This window comes from Neomonachus schauinslandi, chromosome 10 (genome assembly GCF_002201575.2).
Source record: "Neomonachus schauinslandi chromosome 10, ASM220157v2, whole genome shotgun sequence".
Taxonomy (NCBI): domain Eukaryota; kingdom Metazoa; phylum Chordata; class Mammalia; order Carnivora; family Phocidae; genus Neomonachus; species Neomonachus schauinslandi.
Window position 1 is genome coordinate 2,316,960 of NC_058412.1, and position 16,375 is coordinate 2,333,334.

The following is a 16,375-nucleotide window of genomic DNA, read 5'->3' on the forward strand; positions in this document are numbered from 1 at the left end:
CCTTCCTTTCCCTGAGCTCTGCTATCCTCCCCTGTCTAGGCTCGCTGATGCCCCCTCCCCTAGCCTGCTCTCCTCCTGCCCCTCTCCTCTCCAGGCTCTCAGATGCCCGCGCCCTCACCTGTTCCGGCTCCCTGCCGCCCCTAACCTGGCCATCGTCCTGCCCCTCTCAGGCCTGCAGGTGGTCACAATGGCCGGCTGGCGTCAGCGCGGGCGGGGAGCCAGGGCGCACTGCAGGCCCGCGCCCACGCCCTGGCTGCCCCAGGGCTCGAGCGCAGCGAGGGTGTGCGGCGGCCCTGGGGCGGCGGGGCCATGGGCACGCGCGGGCCGCACGTGCTGGTGGACCCCACGCCCGCCAAGACCATCCTGGTGTACCGCAACGGGGACGCGTTCTTCGCGGGCCGGAGGTTCGTGCTGCCGCGGCGCCGCGTGGCCACCTTCGAGGCGCTGCTGGACCAGCTGACCGAGCAGGTGCAGGCGCCCTTCGGCGTGCGGCGCCTGTTCACGCCGACGCGCGGGCACCCGGTGCTCGAGCTGCAGGCGCTGCAGGCCGGCGGCAAGTACGTGGCGGCCGGCCGCGAGCCCTTCAAGAAGCTCGAGTGAGTGCGGCGCCCCTTCCGCGCGCGGCCCGCCGCTCTCTGCGCCGCGACTCGGCGAATGGGCGGCGCACCTGTCGCCCTCTGCCTTCTGTGCGGGGTGACCCGGAGAGCGCGGGAGCGCACTGTCGCCCTCCGTGCGGGGTGACCCGGAGAGCGCGGGCGGCACACCTGTCGCCATCTGTTGGCGGTGACTAGGCGAGTGCGCGCGGCGCACGGGTCCCTCTCTGCTCCGTGACCTGGTGGGCGCAAGCATGGAGGCGCACTGTCGCCCCCTTCTCACGGTGACCTGGCGAGTGCAGGCGGTGTTCTGTACCGGGTAACTCGCTGGTGCGGTGGACAGCACACCTGTGCGCACAGCCCCCTCCTGCCGGCGGTGGCCAGGGCAGGCGTCCACCTGCTGTCAGCAGGTGTATTAGAGAGTGTCAGAAAGGGCGTGGGGACGAGGAGTGGGCGGGCAGTGACCATGAGGCCAGGGCTCTCTGAAAAGGTGACCTTGGCTCGAAGATCTGGAGGAAGAAAGGCAGTCAGCCATGCCGGGGAATACTGGGCAAGTCCGTTGGAAGGCAGGAATCCGATCTGGGTCTGACTGCGCCGCTTGCCCCTCTGCTGGCTTGCCCCAGACTGGTGTTCTGCCATACCTGGCCGGGCATTCTCGTATGAAAGCACTGGCTGAGGTGTGAAAGAGCATCTCCCGGCGGTGTCTCCTGCTAGCCTGAGGCCTTGCAAGCGTTGTAGCCGTGACCTCCAGAATCCTGGCCCAGAAGCAATGCTGGCCTACAGCACAGACTCTGAAAGTCGCGGAGAGCAAAGAAACACTCCCCGCCCCGTGTCTGTTGAGAGCAAGACAGTCTGCGGAGATGTTAGCTGTCCTGGGGAAATGCATCTGTGTGTAAATGCCAGGGTCACTGCAGAAATGGAAACTGGTCGGCCATACTCAACTGGTTAGTCATACTGGATGGTGTCCGCTCAAAATGTCAGTTTGATTCTTTTTTGTTTTGCTTGAGACTGGTATTACAATCCCTTTGAGGTCTTATTGCATATGGGGTCATACGGCACAGTTCTGTTTGTACCCATACTTTTCGTCTCAGGAGTACTCCAGTCTTCTTACAAGTTCTCTGAACTTTCTGAGTAGCTCTCATTATACAAATGTCTTTGCAACCCAAAATTCAAGCTTGCAGTTCTTCAACAAATAGCTGTTGTTTATCCCTTCCTGCGCCGCAGAGTCGGGGTGCTGTAGAGGCTTTGAGAGCTTTGTAGTGTATGTTTTGGGGAGATAAGAACAAATCCCCGTAAAAAAGAAAGGGGTCACTACTATGACAGATTCTGTTTAGATGCAGGACCTCTGAAAAGTCTTCTTTACAAATGCAAGGAGGAAATTGTTTCTTATCCTCCACGAATTCCTCACCTGGGGCAGCATCACCCATTTCTTGTGTCTGCCTTTAAAAGGCACACTGCCTGTGTTGATGCTGTTCCTAACGCATTTCCTTTATTGTGGAATGTGTTGTATATACAGCAGTGTATACAATTCTATGTATAGTTTAAGCAAAACTCTGTGTAAACCACCCTCTGGATCAAGAGAGAGCACGGCTGGTGTTTGAAAACCTGCCACCTCCATCCCCATCCTTTTTCCACAGGTGACCACTATTTTGGCTTTTGTATCATCCTTCCATGATAATGGATCCTCAAAGGACAGATTTTTCAATGTTTCATGTTTGTGTACTTTATATAAATGCTATCATATTGTATACAGTTTTCTGTTGGTTGCTTTCTCACGTGCTAATAGGCTGTGAGGTTCATCCATGTCAATAGTAGGTCATTCACTTTTACTGCCATGTGTTCTTTCATTGACTAAACTACCAGTTTACTTATCCGATCATTTGATGGCTAATTTGGGTTTTTCTAAATTTTATACTGAAATAAACAACGGCCCCGTTGTAAACATTCTTTTGCCTGTCTGCTGGTGCATATGGGTAAGAGTCTCTCTAGGAGGGTGCATTAGTTATCTACTGCCAGATAACCAATCACCTCAAGCTTTTTGGCTTAAAACATCTTTATTATCTCATGGTTTCTGGGATCAGGAATTCAAGAGCAGCTTAGCTGAGTGGTTCTGGCTCAGAGACTCTCATGAGGTTGCAGTCAGCCTGCTGGCTACCATCATCTGAAGGCCTGATTGGGGTGGGTGCTTCCAGGCTCACTCCCAGGGCTGAGGCAGGAAGCTTCATCACTGCTGTGGGAGCCTCTCCACAGCACCAGGGAGCCGGGAGGGAGCCCGGCTGACGCTACAGGGCACGTTGTTACTGCTCGTTCTCTGTCATGCTGTCTTCTCTCTCTGTCTGCCGAGTTATCTTTGTGTGCTGGACATTACTTTCAAAACTTACTTGCAGAAATAATTTGAGGCCTAGGGTGATACTGTCTTTTGCCAAAGTTGACTTTTTGTATCTTTTGGCCAGATAACCTGTCATCAACTGTTCATGATCGCCTTAATACAACTTCAGAATGTGTGATAATTTGGGCCACCCAGATGGCTTGAAGACAGGATGGACCCCACTGGGGTCCCAGTTCACAAAGATGGGTAGTTCACAAGGAGCCCCGTTCCTGGTGTGCCCTGAGCAAGTGCTTCTGCTTGCTGGCCACAGAGCCTGTCAAAGACATGGTTCAACCTCTCAGCCATCTGTCCACAGTGGGCAGTAATCCCTGGGCTGCAGTGGCCCCAGATAGTGGGCTCACATGCTTGGATTTTCTTTATTTCCTGGATCTTGGCCTGGTAATTCCTCATTATTTTGTTAGATGTCTAATGTTTCGAGTAAATGCTTTCATTTTGTTCGATTTTACTAGTTTTTAGTGGATGGGTTGATCAGAGTTACTTAGTCCATGGTCCCCAAGGATGGAAACCTTCTCTCCCTCGTTCTTCACGTATATTTTTATAGATGTATGATTCTGTGAATGACAGTGTCCTTCAGTCCACAGAAGGTGTTTCTCTTTTTCTTTATTTGGGGACGATTTTAGTTTTTTATTTATTTGAGAGAGAGAGAGAGAAAGAGAGAACGAGTTGGGGGAGGGGCAGAGGGGGAGAATCTCAAGCAGACTCCTTGCTGGCACAGAGCCCGAGGTGGGGCTTGATCTTATGACCCTGAGATCGTAATTGGAGCAGAAACCAAGAGTTGCACACTTAACCGACTGTGCCACCCGGGTTCCCTGGAAGGTGTTTTTCTATTGTCTTTTAACTTCGTGGTTGCTGATGAGAAATCAGTTATCATAATTTACTTATTTGAAAGTAATATTTTATCTTTTCTGGCTATTTAAAATACATTTTCTTTAACCCCAGTGTACTGTGGTTTAAGTGATACGCCCAAGGAACTGATAGATTGAACTCTCTGGAGTCTGGTGTGGTAACTTTCAACAGCCATTGTGTCTTCAGAGGATGCCTCTCTTACACTTTCTGTGTTTTCGGCCTCGGAGTCGATGTGGGTTGGCCTTCCTCACTGACGCTAACCTCCGGGAGTCCTCCTCTCTGTCCCGAATTTCTCTCTTTTATCTTTGTGCTGTCCTTTAGGTACTTTGTATACATGGATCTTTTGGCTAATTTTTCTGCTGTGTATAAGACACTATCAAACCAATTCATTGAGTCTTAAATTTAAATTATTTAATAGCTCATTTCTAAAAATTCTCCCTGGTTCTTTTTCAAATCATGTGTGTCGTTCTTTAGAGTTTCTTGGTCCTGCATGGACTTTCGGGCTTGCTTTTACTGAAATATTGTCCTTCTGCATCTGTGATCCCCGTGTTGGAAAACTGTTTCTGTTTCCTGTTATTTTAGTTTATTTTTTTAAAAGATTTTATTTATTTATTTCACAGAGAGAGACACAGTGAGAGAGGGAACACAAGCAGGGGGAGTGGGAGAGGGAGAAGCAGGCTTCCTGCGGAGCAGGGAGCCCGATGTGGGGCTCGATCCCAGGACCCTGGGACCATGACCTGAGCAGAAGACAGACGCTTAACGCTTAATGACTGAGCTACCCAGGTGCCCTGTTTCCTGTTATTTTAGCTGTTTTCTCTCCATTGAGAGAGTAATCTCCTCTTTAGTTTACTTTAGTCTGTCAGTGACTCCTTTTATATGGATTTTAGTTGAGGAAGTTCATCCAGGGCTGAGGTAAAGGTGAGATTCTTGGGAGGGGGTTGCTGTGTTCATCTTCTGCATGCTGCTCCTCCAAAGACACTCTGAATTCAGTTAGTAATGTGAGATTTGGGGGCCCACCCAGATAGCGTAATTTTGTGAGCAAGCTGGCTTGTGATCTGAATTCTTAATTGCATCTGTGAAGATGCAAATTTAACATCCTTTTGTTTTTGAAGGAAAATCTTAATCCATAGACATCTGAGTTGCCAAGAGGTATTGGATTAATGCCATGACATTTTAGAGTTAAGTTCGTTACAATGTTGATGCTGTTGTGTGTGAGGACTCACTGACAAGAACATATTCCTTTATAGATGTCTGATTTTGTGATGATTGTTTTCAGGCTTGATTATATGCTATGTTATATATCACTGTAACCGTGATGTAAACGGAATTATTGTGTCTTCCCGAAATTCCTATGTTGAAACCTAATCCTCAGTGTGGGTGTTAGGAGGTGGGGCTTTGGGGAGGTGAATCAGTCATGAATGGGATTAGTGTCCTTGTAAAAGGGACCCTGGAGAGCTCGGTGTCCTTGCTGCCACGTGAGGACACTCGAGAAGGACCATGGACTAGGAGGGCCCTCGCCAGAACCCAAGCACAGTGGTACCCTCATCCCAGACTCCCAGCCTCCAGAAGTGTGAGAAATATGCGTCTGTTGTTGACTCCACTCGGTCTGGGTGTCTTTGTGGACTTAGACACTACATATGCTGAATTCTGATTTCCTACAGGAGCCAGTATTCAGGTAGGAGAATATGTTGCTCCTAAAATTGACTTTAAAATCCTTTTCAGTGTATGTATAATGAAAAGTATTTAATCTCCCCCCCAAACATTTCCTTGTAAAATCAGCATGTGTTTTATCTGTGAGCTGATGAGGAAGGAAGCTCGGAAGCATGGGCCAACATGCCCGAACATGCTTGGTACATGCTCCTCTTTCCTCTGACCTGCGGGTTGAGACATTTTCTAATAGACCCTGTAAGACCCTTGATTTGGTAGGGAAACTGTCATAGTTTATTTGAAATGTTTTGGACACATAGCCGAAATACTGAGACTTTGAGGCGTTTCTCTTCTCAGATCTCTTCATGTTTGTTAGTGTTTTCCGTGAGGGAGGCAGCGTGGTCCTTCCTGTTCACCGGCAGGGAGTGGGGAGTGTGGAGGGCCGATGGGGTTCCCATGTGTCCTTGATTCTCTGAAATTATCCGTGCGCCTTCAGTGATGTACATAGATGGGTGCTGTTTGCATGGGAAGTTCATCACGGAGAGACATTTAAATTTCATTTTCTTCACTACTTTTTAGATCAATGAAGTATGAAATCGGAATCCAGACTTTGGTGAATAAAGCTCTGACAAATATTTTGGCTTGATTTCTGCTGGTACCAATAAGCTTGCACTTGTTGGAATGTATATTCTGCAATTACTGAGCCATTGAGCAGTTAAAATTAATTTTCTCCAGCAAATAATCTTCTAATTGTGCCACCAGCAAATGAAATTTGCAGTGAAACCTGATGACGTATTAGCCGTCCTGGGGCTCTTCTCATAATAATGGCTGCAAAACAGTCCATTGAAAAGACAAACACCAGCAAGTCTATATAGAATCCAATCATTATTCAAATCCTACATTTTTTGGAATGAATTAATTTGAGATGAGGAACATAAGTTTTTCTTCTATAAAACAAAATATTATAGGCTAGTAATTACTTTTCAAAAAAATGTCCAGTAAAACCTAGAATTCATGATTTCTTTTGTGGAGAAAGCTATATTCACAAAAGAATGTAAATCAGGACATTGTGTGTGTGTGTGTGCACATGTGTGCGTGTTCACACGTTTGGGGGAGACCCCAAAGAATTTGGATTGTACCAGGAATTTTTCTGGTTTGCCTTATGAGTTTGTTGTTGATTTATGAAATGAAAGAGCTTTAAATCACTCTATCATAGTTCGCCTGCACCCAAACTTTACTTCTGTCTCCTTGCCACCGCTTTGTATCCTGAGGAGAGTGGGTATCAGAAGGAGGCAGCCAGAGTATCAGGAATGTGGTCTCAGGGACAGAAGGCCTGGGTTGAACTGAATCCTGGCTTTTCCTATCTCAGTAGCATTTAGCCAATTAAATGACCTTGCTGAAGATCCATGTCCTCACCAATAAAATGGGGTTAGTTCATATCCAATGTGGTGCTGTAAGAACTTTAAAATGCCTGGCTTGATTCGAATGGGAAGCTTCTTCCTTTCCTTTGTTCTCTGGAAGCAGCTCGGAATGACATTGCTCGTTAACATCCAGTCTCTGCTCAAATGCCTACTCCCCTCTCTCCCCCTCAAGGAAACCCACACCCCACCAAGCCCTTCTCCAAGCACTGGCCTGAAGACTCCAGTTCACTGCAACTCTGAGGAATTACTTGTTCTCTCTCTCTCTTGTATTTGTGTGTTCTTTGGAATGCAGCATTGAAACAATAAATAGCATTTTGTGTTTTTGTAGGATCATTTTTATGCCTTAGTTTTTCTGCATTTATTTTTACTTTTTAAAAAAAGATTTATTTATTTTAGAGACAGACAGAGAGAGTATGAGCGGGAGGGGCAGGGGCAGAGAGAATCCCAAGCAGAATCTGTGCCGAGCATGGAGCCCTACGTGGGGCTTGATCCCATGACCCTGAGATCATGACCCAAGCCAAAACCAATTGTTGGATGCCCAACCAACTGTGCCACCCAGGTGCCCCATGCATTTATTTTTACTTTTTTTCCCCACTTAATGATAGAATAAGTTGTCTCATTTGGGGATTACTGTTCATAATCAAACATGGAACTTGGGGGGTTAAAACTGGAAGAAGAGCTCATACAAGGGCCACAAGCAGAGGTGGTGAGCCGGAGATCTGAGTGCGCCATGTTTAGTTTGGGTCACACAGTTTTCAAAGATGTGAATTGGCTGGGACATTTTATAACAAGGAGGTTCATGTAATAGTATGACATTTGAGTTTTATTGAAAAAAGAAATAGAAGATTTGAATTGTTCAAAAGGATGGAGTTTTTAGTTGCCTGCATTTCCATGTGAGACCAGTGCCCTGGAGAAATGAGCACTGCTCACCTCAGGCGGGAAGTGGGCTCAAGCTTGCCACAGTCCCCACCATTCCCTAATGATGCCCTGGGCAAGCATCGTCATTACTTGCCTGGCCTCTGTAGGCATCTGGCTTGTGACTCCTGACTCTACTGAATACTTCTTAATTCCTTTTTCCTTCCAGCTGCCAACTCCTAGTCAATCCTTCTCTGAATATTGCTAAAACTGTCAACAACAACAACAATCTCAGATACATATATTTTTTTTAAATCAGGAAGAAACTTTAAAGATATAAAATTAAGGTATTTATTATCATGAAAAAAATATCTGTTCTATTTTTGAGGCATATGGAGGGCTCTGCAAAAGCCCCCAAGTGTCCAAAGTTGTACTAGTGGGGCTCACATATGTGTTATTCTGGTGACATTTCTCAGTGTTCAGTTTTGGCAGAATGGAGACAGTGATGTAATTCTGTGTGACAGGAGAGGATAGTGCAGGTGATGAGGAGCTGGATGGGGAGGGACTCTGCCCTGACTCTGGCCAGTTTGCAGGACTCTGAGTGAGCTCACTCCTGGGCCCTCTGATGACCTGGTAAATAAGGAGGTTGAATTAGATGACTGGTACAGTCCCTTTTGGATTAATAAGGTTATAGGAGGGAAAGAGTGTCACTCAGGAGGCAGTTTCCCATGGCCGTTGCCAATGGCAGCCACAGGGGCATTGCCCTGCGGTGACCTTGACGTTGACCGTGCCATTGGGTGTCCATGTCCCATGTGCTGCTCTTGACTCTCGTTTAAGTTGTTGTGGAGTCGCTTATGGGAATGCCAAAAAGGAGTCCTCTCTGAAGAGGCTCTGATCTTCCACCTCAATGTTTACCTTCTAATTAGGTTTTTCTTTCTTCTTTTGCAGTTATATTCATATAGCTCCCAGAAAACCCGCAAAGATGAGAAGGTTGAAGGAAGTAAGTGTTCACTGCTAATTACTAAAGATGGGATAAATTGGGTGATCCGGGGAAACTTCAAATGTCAGTATTGAATGATGTCGCTTTTACAAAATCAGTGTTCTGTAGGCAATGCCTATAGACATATGGGCATTGAAGCCCGAATCCACTGTGCAAGCTTGTCATACTTGTCAAAGCACTCAAGCAACTAACATGGTGGGAGTCAGTAAAAATACTCTAAGACCATGGTTAGGAAGATCATCATCTTCGAGACACACTGTGCAATTATTTATCGAAACTTTTCGCTTTTTGTTTTTGGGGATTTGGACAGACGGGTGTCAGGAAAAGCTATTTTAAGTTATATAATGTTGAAGCTAATTATAATGCTAAATTTAAAGATTTGCCCCAAGTTCTCAACATTTTTGTGCTTGACAGACATTTGAGAGGTCTAGAGGGTGGAGCCTTCCATCACTCTGTTCACATCACCTGATTCTTAGTAAAAAAAAAAAAAAATCCATTTAGTAAGTATAAAAGGGATACATCTTTTAAAATAAGCAACAAATTGCTAGGTTTTAAGCAAGATATCCTGTTGATATTTAGAATGTAACATGATTTTTACTTTTTTTTTTTTTAAATGGAATTGTCATTTTGTTTGGTATTTCAAAGGTGAGATTTTTGAGAGTATTTACTTCTCTAAGTGGTAGTTTTGGTATTCTTATGTTTTCTCCTCTGTGAGCTGGCATGATGACTGAATGGTGAGAGATGAATAATGTGCCAGAAAGACATCAGTGCTGGTCCTCTTCCTCCACAGTTTAAAGAAACAGGGCTTCTGTGTGCCCTTGAACATGCAGCCCGAGTTCCAGTAAAGGACAGCCTAGGAGCTCCAGCACGGGGCTCAAGGATGAGCCTGCAGAAGCATTTAGCTGTTTGCTTAGGGTCTGCATTTCAAGGCAGCGTGATGAATCAAGTTGTGTTTATTACGTACCCTCCCCCCGCAGACTGTAACTTGCCAGGGGCAGTGGGCAAGTCTCCAACAAGAAACAGTTCCAGCCATGACTGAATTTCAGGGCCACCAAATAGAGAGAGTGGAGATGGTGTGTGATTATTCTTTTTTTTTTTTTTAAAGATTTATTTATTTATTTGAGAGAGCGAGAGCATGAGAGGAGGGAGGGTCAGAGGGAGAAGCAGGCTCCTCGCTGAGCAGGGAGCCTGATGCCGGACTCGATCCAGGGACTCCAGGATCATGACCTGAGCCGAAGGCAGTCGCTTAACCAACTGAGCCACCCAGGTGCCCAGTGTGTGATTATTCTTAACACCTGGGTACCTGTTCCCTCTCTGCAGTTGGGCAGGGAGTGGGAGTGAGCAATGATTCTGAAAAGTTGCCCTTAAACTTCAGTCTATGTGTACCCTTTGTACATTTTGGTGACTTAAAAAATACGATATGATTATCAGTAGCAGTTAGCATTTTAGGACAGGCAGGAAACATGCAGATTATGTTGTCAAACCCCTTCGTTTTCTAGTCGAGCAGGCTTTGATCAGAGAGGTTAGGTGACTTGCTGGGTGTGAAGTCAGCACGCTAGAGTGGGGACCGCCGTGCACTCACACTGACCGGGCTGTAGTCACCCCCGAGAGTTTTGTAATTTTTCTTATGGAGTTTATGCTTTTCATCTAAAAAATCTGTTTGTACAAGGAGTCCTTATCGAGAAGGATGTCAAAAAGCTGTGCAGAAAAGCTCAATGAAGAAAATGGGTGTCGTTCACAACCTTATCCCCCGGTCAGCGCTCTTTGACTTTGTCCCGTCTGTTTCCAGGTGCTGTTCTTTGCTCTAGCAGCAAGCATGTATATGTGGAAACACACGCGTGTACAAGACATGTGTACGTATGTGTGTATGTGTTTGCAGAAATGGGGTCCATCAATACAGACTGTTTTCCAATCTGGTTTTTTTTTTTTTTTTTAAAGATTTTATTTATTTGATAGAGAGAGACACAGTGAGAGAAGGAACACAAGCAGGGGGAGTGGGAGAGGGAGAAGCAGGCTTCCCGCTGAGCAGGGAGCCCGATGCGGGGCTCGATCCCAGGACTCCGGGATCATGACCTGAGCCGAAGGCAGACGCTTAACGACTGAGCCACCCAGGCGCCCCTCCAATCTGTTTTTTATTTACTGTATGTTGTGACCTCTTTCTCCTATGGTGACTGATCTTCTGCAACATATTTTTAATGGCTGCAAGATATTCTGTCATGTGAACCTGTCATAATTATTTAACCCACCCCTATCAGCAGATGTTTGGGTCGTTCTGCTTTTTCATTTTTTTAGCAGTGATGTAATGGATCCCTTATAGAGACATATTTGCTCAGAGTCATGACTGTTTGTAGAGAAGTGGAATCAGAGGTACAATTGTAACTTCTTTTTTTTTTTTTTTTCCTTCAGATTTTTTTTTTAATTCTTATGTTAATCCCCATACATTACATCATTAGTTTTAGATGTAGTGTTCCATGATTCATTGTTTGTGCATAACACCCAGTGCTCCATGCAGAACGTGCCCTCCTCAATACCCACCACCAGGCTAACCCATCCTCCCACCCCCCTCCCCTCTAGAACCCTCAGTTTGTTTTTCAGAGTCCATCGTCTCTCATGGTTCGTCTACCCCTCCGATTTCCCCCGCTTCATTCTTCCCCTCCTGCTACCTTCTTCTTCTTTTTTTTTTTTTCCTTAACATATATTGCATTATTTGTTTCAGAGGTACAGATCTGAGATTCAACAGTCTTGCACAATTCACAGCGCTTACCAGAGCACCTACCCTCCCCAGTGTCTATCACCCAGTCACCCCATCCCTCCCACCCCACCCCCCACTCCAGCAACCCTCAGTTTGTTTCCTGCAATTAAGAATTCCTCACATCAGCAAGATCATATGATACATGTCTTACTCTGTTTGACTTATTTCGCTCAACATTATACCCTCCAGTTCTATCCACGTCGTTGCAAATGACAAGATCTCATTCCTTTTGATGGCTGCATAATATTCCATTGTATATATATACCACATCTTCTTTATCTATTCATCTGTCGATGGACATCTTGGCTCTTTCCACAGTTTGGCTATTGTGGACATTGCTGCTATAAACATCGGGGTGCATGTACCCTTTCGGATCCCTACTTTTGTATCTTTGGGGTAAATACCCAGTAGTGCAATTGCTGGATCATATGGTAGCTCTATTTTCAACTTTTTGAGGAACCTCCATACTGTTTTCCAGAGTGGCTGCACCAGCTTGCATTCCCACCAACGGTGTAGGAGGGTTCCCCTTTCTGCGCATCCCCACCAACATCTATCGTTTCCTGACTTGTTAATTTTAGCCATTCTGACTGGTGTGAGGTGGTATCTCATTGAGGTTTTGATTTGGATTTCCCTGATGCCGAGCCCTGTGCCTGTTGGCCCTTTGGATGTCTTCTTTGGAAAAATGTCTGTTCATGTCTTCTGCCCATTTCTTGATTGGATTCTTTGTTCTTTGGGTGTTGAGTTTGATGAGTTCTTTATAGATTTTGGATACTAGCCCTTGATCTGATATGTCATTTGCAAATATCTTCTCCCATTCTGTCGGTTGTCTTTTGGTTTTGTTGACTGTTTCTTTTGCTTTGCAAAAGCTTTTTATCTTGATGAGGTCCCAATAGTTCATTTTTGCCCTTGCTTCCCTTGCCTTCAATGTTTCTAGGAAGAAGTTGCTGTGGCTGAGGTTGAAGAGGTTGCTGCCTGTGTTCTCCTTTAGGATTGTGATGGACTCCTGTCTCACATTGAGGTCTTTCAACCATTTGGAGTCTATATTTGTGTGTGGTGTAAGGAAATGGTCCAGTTTCATTCTTCTGCATGTGGCTGTCCAATTTTCCCACCACCATTTGTTGAAGAGACTGTCTTTTTTCCATTGGACATTCTTTCTTGCTTTGTCAAAGATGAGTTGACCATAGAGTTGAGGGTCCATTTCTGGGCTCTCTGTTCTGTTCCATTGATCTATGTGTCTGTTTTTGTGCCAGTACCATGCTGTCTTGATGATGACAGCTTTGTAATAGAGCTGGAAGTCCGGAATTGTGATGCCGCCGGCTTTGCTTTTCTTTTTCAACATTCCTCTGGCTATGCGGGGTCTTTTCTGGTTCCATACAAATTTTAGGATTATTTGTTCCATTTCTCTGAAAAAAGTGGATGGTATTTTGATGGGGATTGCATTGAATGTGTAGATTGCTCTAGGTAGCATTGACATCTTCACAATATTTGTTCTTCCAATCCATGAGCATGGAACGTTTTTCCATTTCTTTGTGTCTTCCTCCATTTCTTTCATGAGTATTTTATAGTTTTCTGAGTACAGATCCTTTGTCTCTTTGGTTAGATTTATTCCTAGGTATCTTATGGTTTTGGGTGCAATTGTAAATGGGATTGACTCCTTAATTTCTCTTTCTTCTGTCTTCTTGTTGGTGTATAGGAATGCCACTGCTTTCTGTGCATTGATTTTATATCCTGTCACTTTACTGAATTCCTGTATGAGTTCTAGCAGTTTTGGGGTGGAGTGTTTGGGGTTTTCCACATAAAGTATCATATCATCTGCAAAGAGTGAGAGTTTGACTTCTTCTTTGCCAATTTGGATGCCTTTGATTTCTTTTTGTTGTCTGATTGCTGTGGCTAGGACTTCCAATACTATGCTGAATAGCAGTGGTGATAGTGGACATCCCTGCCGCGTTCCTGACCTTAGGGGGAAAGCTCTCCGTTTTTCCCCATTGAGAATGATATTCGCTGTAGGTTTTTCATAGATGGCTTTTATGATATTGATTTATGTACCCTCTATCCCTATACTCTGAAGAGTTTTGATCAAGAAAGGATGCTGTACTTTGTCAAAAGCTTTTTCTGCATCGATTGAGAGGATCCTATGATTCTTGTTCTTTCTTTTGTTAATGTATTATATCACATTGATTGATTTGCAGATGTTGAACCAACCTTGCAGCCCAGGGATAAATCCCACTTGGTCGTGGTGAATAATCCTTTTAATGTACTGTTGGATCCTATTGGCTAGTATTTTGGTGAGAATTTTTGCATCCATATTCATCAGGGATATTGGTCTGTAATTCTCCTTTTTGATGGGGTCTTTGTCTGGTTTGGGGATCAAGGTAATGGTGGCCTCATAAAATGAGATGGGAAGTTATCCTTCCATTTCTATTTTTTGGAAGAGTTTCAGAAGAATAGGTATTAATTCTTCTTGAAATGTTTGGTAGAATTCCCGTGGGAAGCCATCTGGCCCTGGGCTTTTGTTTTTTGGGAGATTTTTGATGACTGCTTCAATTTCCTTAGTGGTTATAGGTCTGTTCAGGTTTTCTATTTCATCCTGGTTCAGTTTTGGTAGTTGGTACATCTCTAGGAATGCATCCATTTCTTCCAGGTTATTTAATTTGCTGGCATAGAGTTGCTCATAATATGTTCTTATAATTGTTTGTATTTCTTTGGTGTTGGTTGTGATCTCTCCTCTTTCATTCATGATTTTGTTGATTTGGGTCATTTCTCTTCTCTTTTTGATAAGTCTGGCCAGGGGTTTATCAATCTTGTTAATTCTTTCAAAGAACCAGCTCCTAGTTTCGTTGATCTGTTCTACTGTTCTTTTAGTTTCTATTTCATTGATTTCTGCTCTGATCTTTATTATTTCTCTTCTCCTGCTGGGTTTAGGCTTTATTTGCTGTTCTTTCTCCAGCTCCTTTAGGTGTAGGGTTAGGTTGTGTACTTGAGACCTTTCTTGCTTCTTGAGAAAGGCTTGTATTGCTATATACTTTCCTCTTAGGACTGCCTTTGCTGCACCCCAAAGATTTTGAATAGTTGTGTTTTCATTTTCATTGGTTTCCATGTATTTTTTTAATTCTTCTTTAATTTCCTGGTTGACCCATTCATTCTTCAGTAGGATGCTCTTTAGCCTCCATGTATTTGAGTTCTTTCTGACTTTTGTCTTGTGATTGAGCTCTAGTTTCAAAGCATTGTGGTCTGAAAATAGGCAGGGAATGATTCCAATCCTTTGGTACCCGTTGAGACCTGATTTATGACCTAGGATGTGATCTATTCTGGAGAATGTTCCATGGGCACTAGAGAAGAATGTGTATTCCGTTGCTTTGGGATGGAATGTTCTGAATATGTCTGTGAAGTCCATTTGGTCCAGTGTGTCATTTAAAGTCTTTATTTCCTTGTTGATCTTTTGCTTAGACGATCTGTCCATTTCAGTGAGGGGGGTGTTAAAGTCCCCCACTATTATTGTATTGTTGTCGATGTGTTCCTTTGCTTTTGTTATTAATTGCCTTATATAATTGGCTGCTCCCATGTTAGGGGCATAGATATTTACAATTGTTAGATCTTCTTGTTGGATAGATCCTTTAAGTATGATATAGTGTCCTTCCTCATCTCTTATTACAGTCTTTGGTTTAAAATCTAATTTGTCTGATATAAGGATTGCCACCCCAGCTTTCTTTTGGTGTCCATTAGCATGGTAAATGGTTTTCCACCCCCTCACTTTCAATCTGGGGCTGTCTTTGGGTCGAAAATGAGTCTCTTGCAGACAGCATATCGATGGGTCTTGTTTTTTAATCCAGTCTGATAGCCTGTGTCTTTTGATTGGGGCATTGAGCCCATTTACATTCAGGGTAACTATTGAAAGATAGGAATTTAGTGCCATTGTATTGCCTGTAAGGTGACTGTTACCGTATATTGTCTGTGTTCCTTTCTGGTCTATGTTGCTTTTAGGCTCTCTCTTTGCTTAGAGGACCCCTTTCAATATTTCCTGTAGGGCTGGTTTTGTGTTTGCAAATTCCTTTAGTTTTTGTTTGTCCTGGAAGCTTTTTATCTCTCCTTCAATTTTCAATGACAGCCTATCTGGATAGAGTATTCTTGGCTGCATATTTTTCTCATTTAGTGCTCTGAATATATCCTGCCAGTCCTTTCTGGCCTGCCAGGTCTCTGTGGATAGGTCTGTTGCCAATCTAATGTTTCTACCCTTGTAGGTTACGTATCTCTTCTCCCGAGCTGCTTTGAGGATTTTCTCTTTGTCTATGAGACTCGTAAGTTTTACTATTAGATGTCGGGGTGTTGACCTATTTTTATTGATTTTGAGAGCAGTTCTCTGTGCTTCCTGGATTTTCATGCCTGTTTCCTTCCCCAAAAAGGGGAAGTTCTCTGCTATAATTTGCTCCATTATACCTTCTGCCCCTCTCTCTCTTTCTTCTTGTTCTGGGATCCCAATTATTCTAACGTTGTTTCGTCTTATGGTATCGCTTATCTCTTGAATTCTGTCCTCGTGATCCAGTAGTTGTTTATCTCTCTTTTTCTCAGCTTCTTTATTTTCCATCATTTCATCTTCTATATTACTGATTCTCTCTTCTGCCTCATTTATTCTAGCAGTTAGCGCCCCCATTTTTGATTGCACCTCATTAATAGCCTTTTTGATTTCTACTTGGTTGGATTTTAGTTCTTTTACTTCTCCAGAAAGGGTTTCTCTAATAACTTCCATATTTCTTTCAAGCCCAGCTAGTATCTTTAAAGTGATGATTCTGAACTCTAGATCTGACATCGTACTAATGTCCATATTGAGTAGGTCCCTGGCAGTCGGTACTACCTCTTGTTCTTTTTGTTGAGGTG

At 44.2% G+C, this 16,375-nt stretch overlaps 1 protein-coding gene across 1 annotated transcript in view; it reads left to right on the top strand.

The window, feature by feature from the left end:
- The first annotated feature begins 309 nt into the window (after positions 1-309).
- DCDC2C (doublecortin domain containing 2C) overlaps positions 310-16,375 on the top strand; it is a 110,979-nt gene continuing 94,913 nt past the window's right edge. The window contains exons 1-2 of the mRNA XM_044918902.1: positions 310-596; positions 8,700-8,751. Of these exons, the coding sequence (XP_044774837.1) occupies positions 310-596; positions 8,700-8,751 (339 nt within the window). The remainder of the gene's footprint in view (positions 597-8,699; positions 8,752-16,375) is intronic.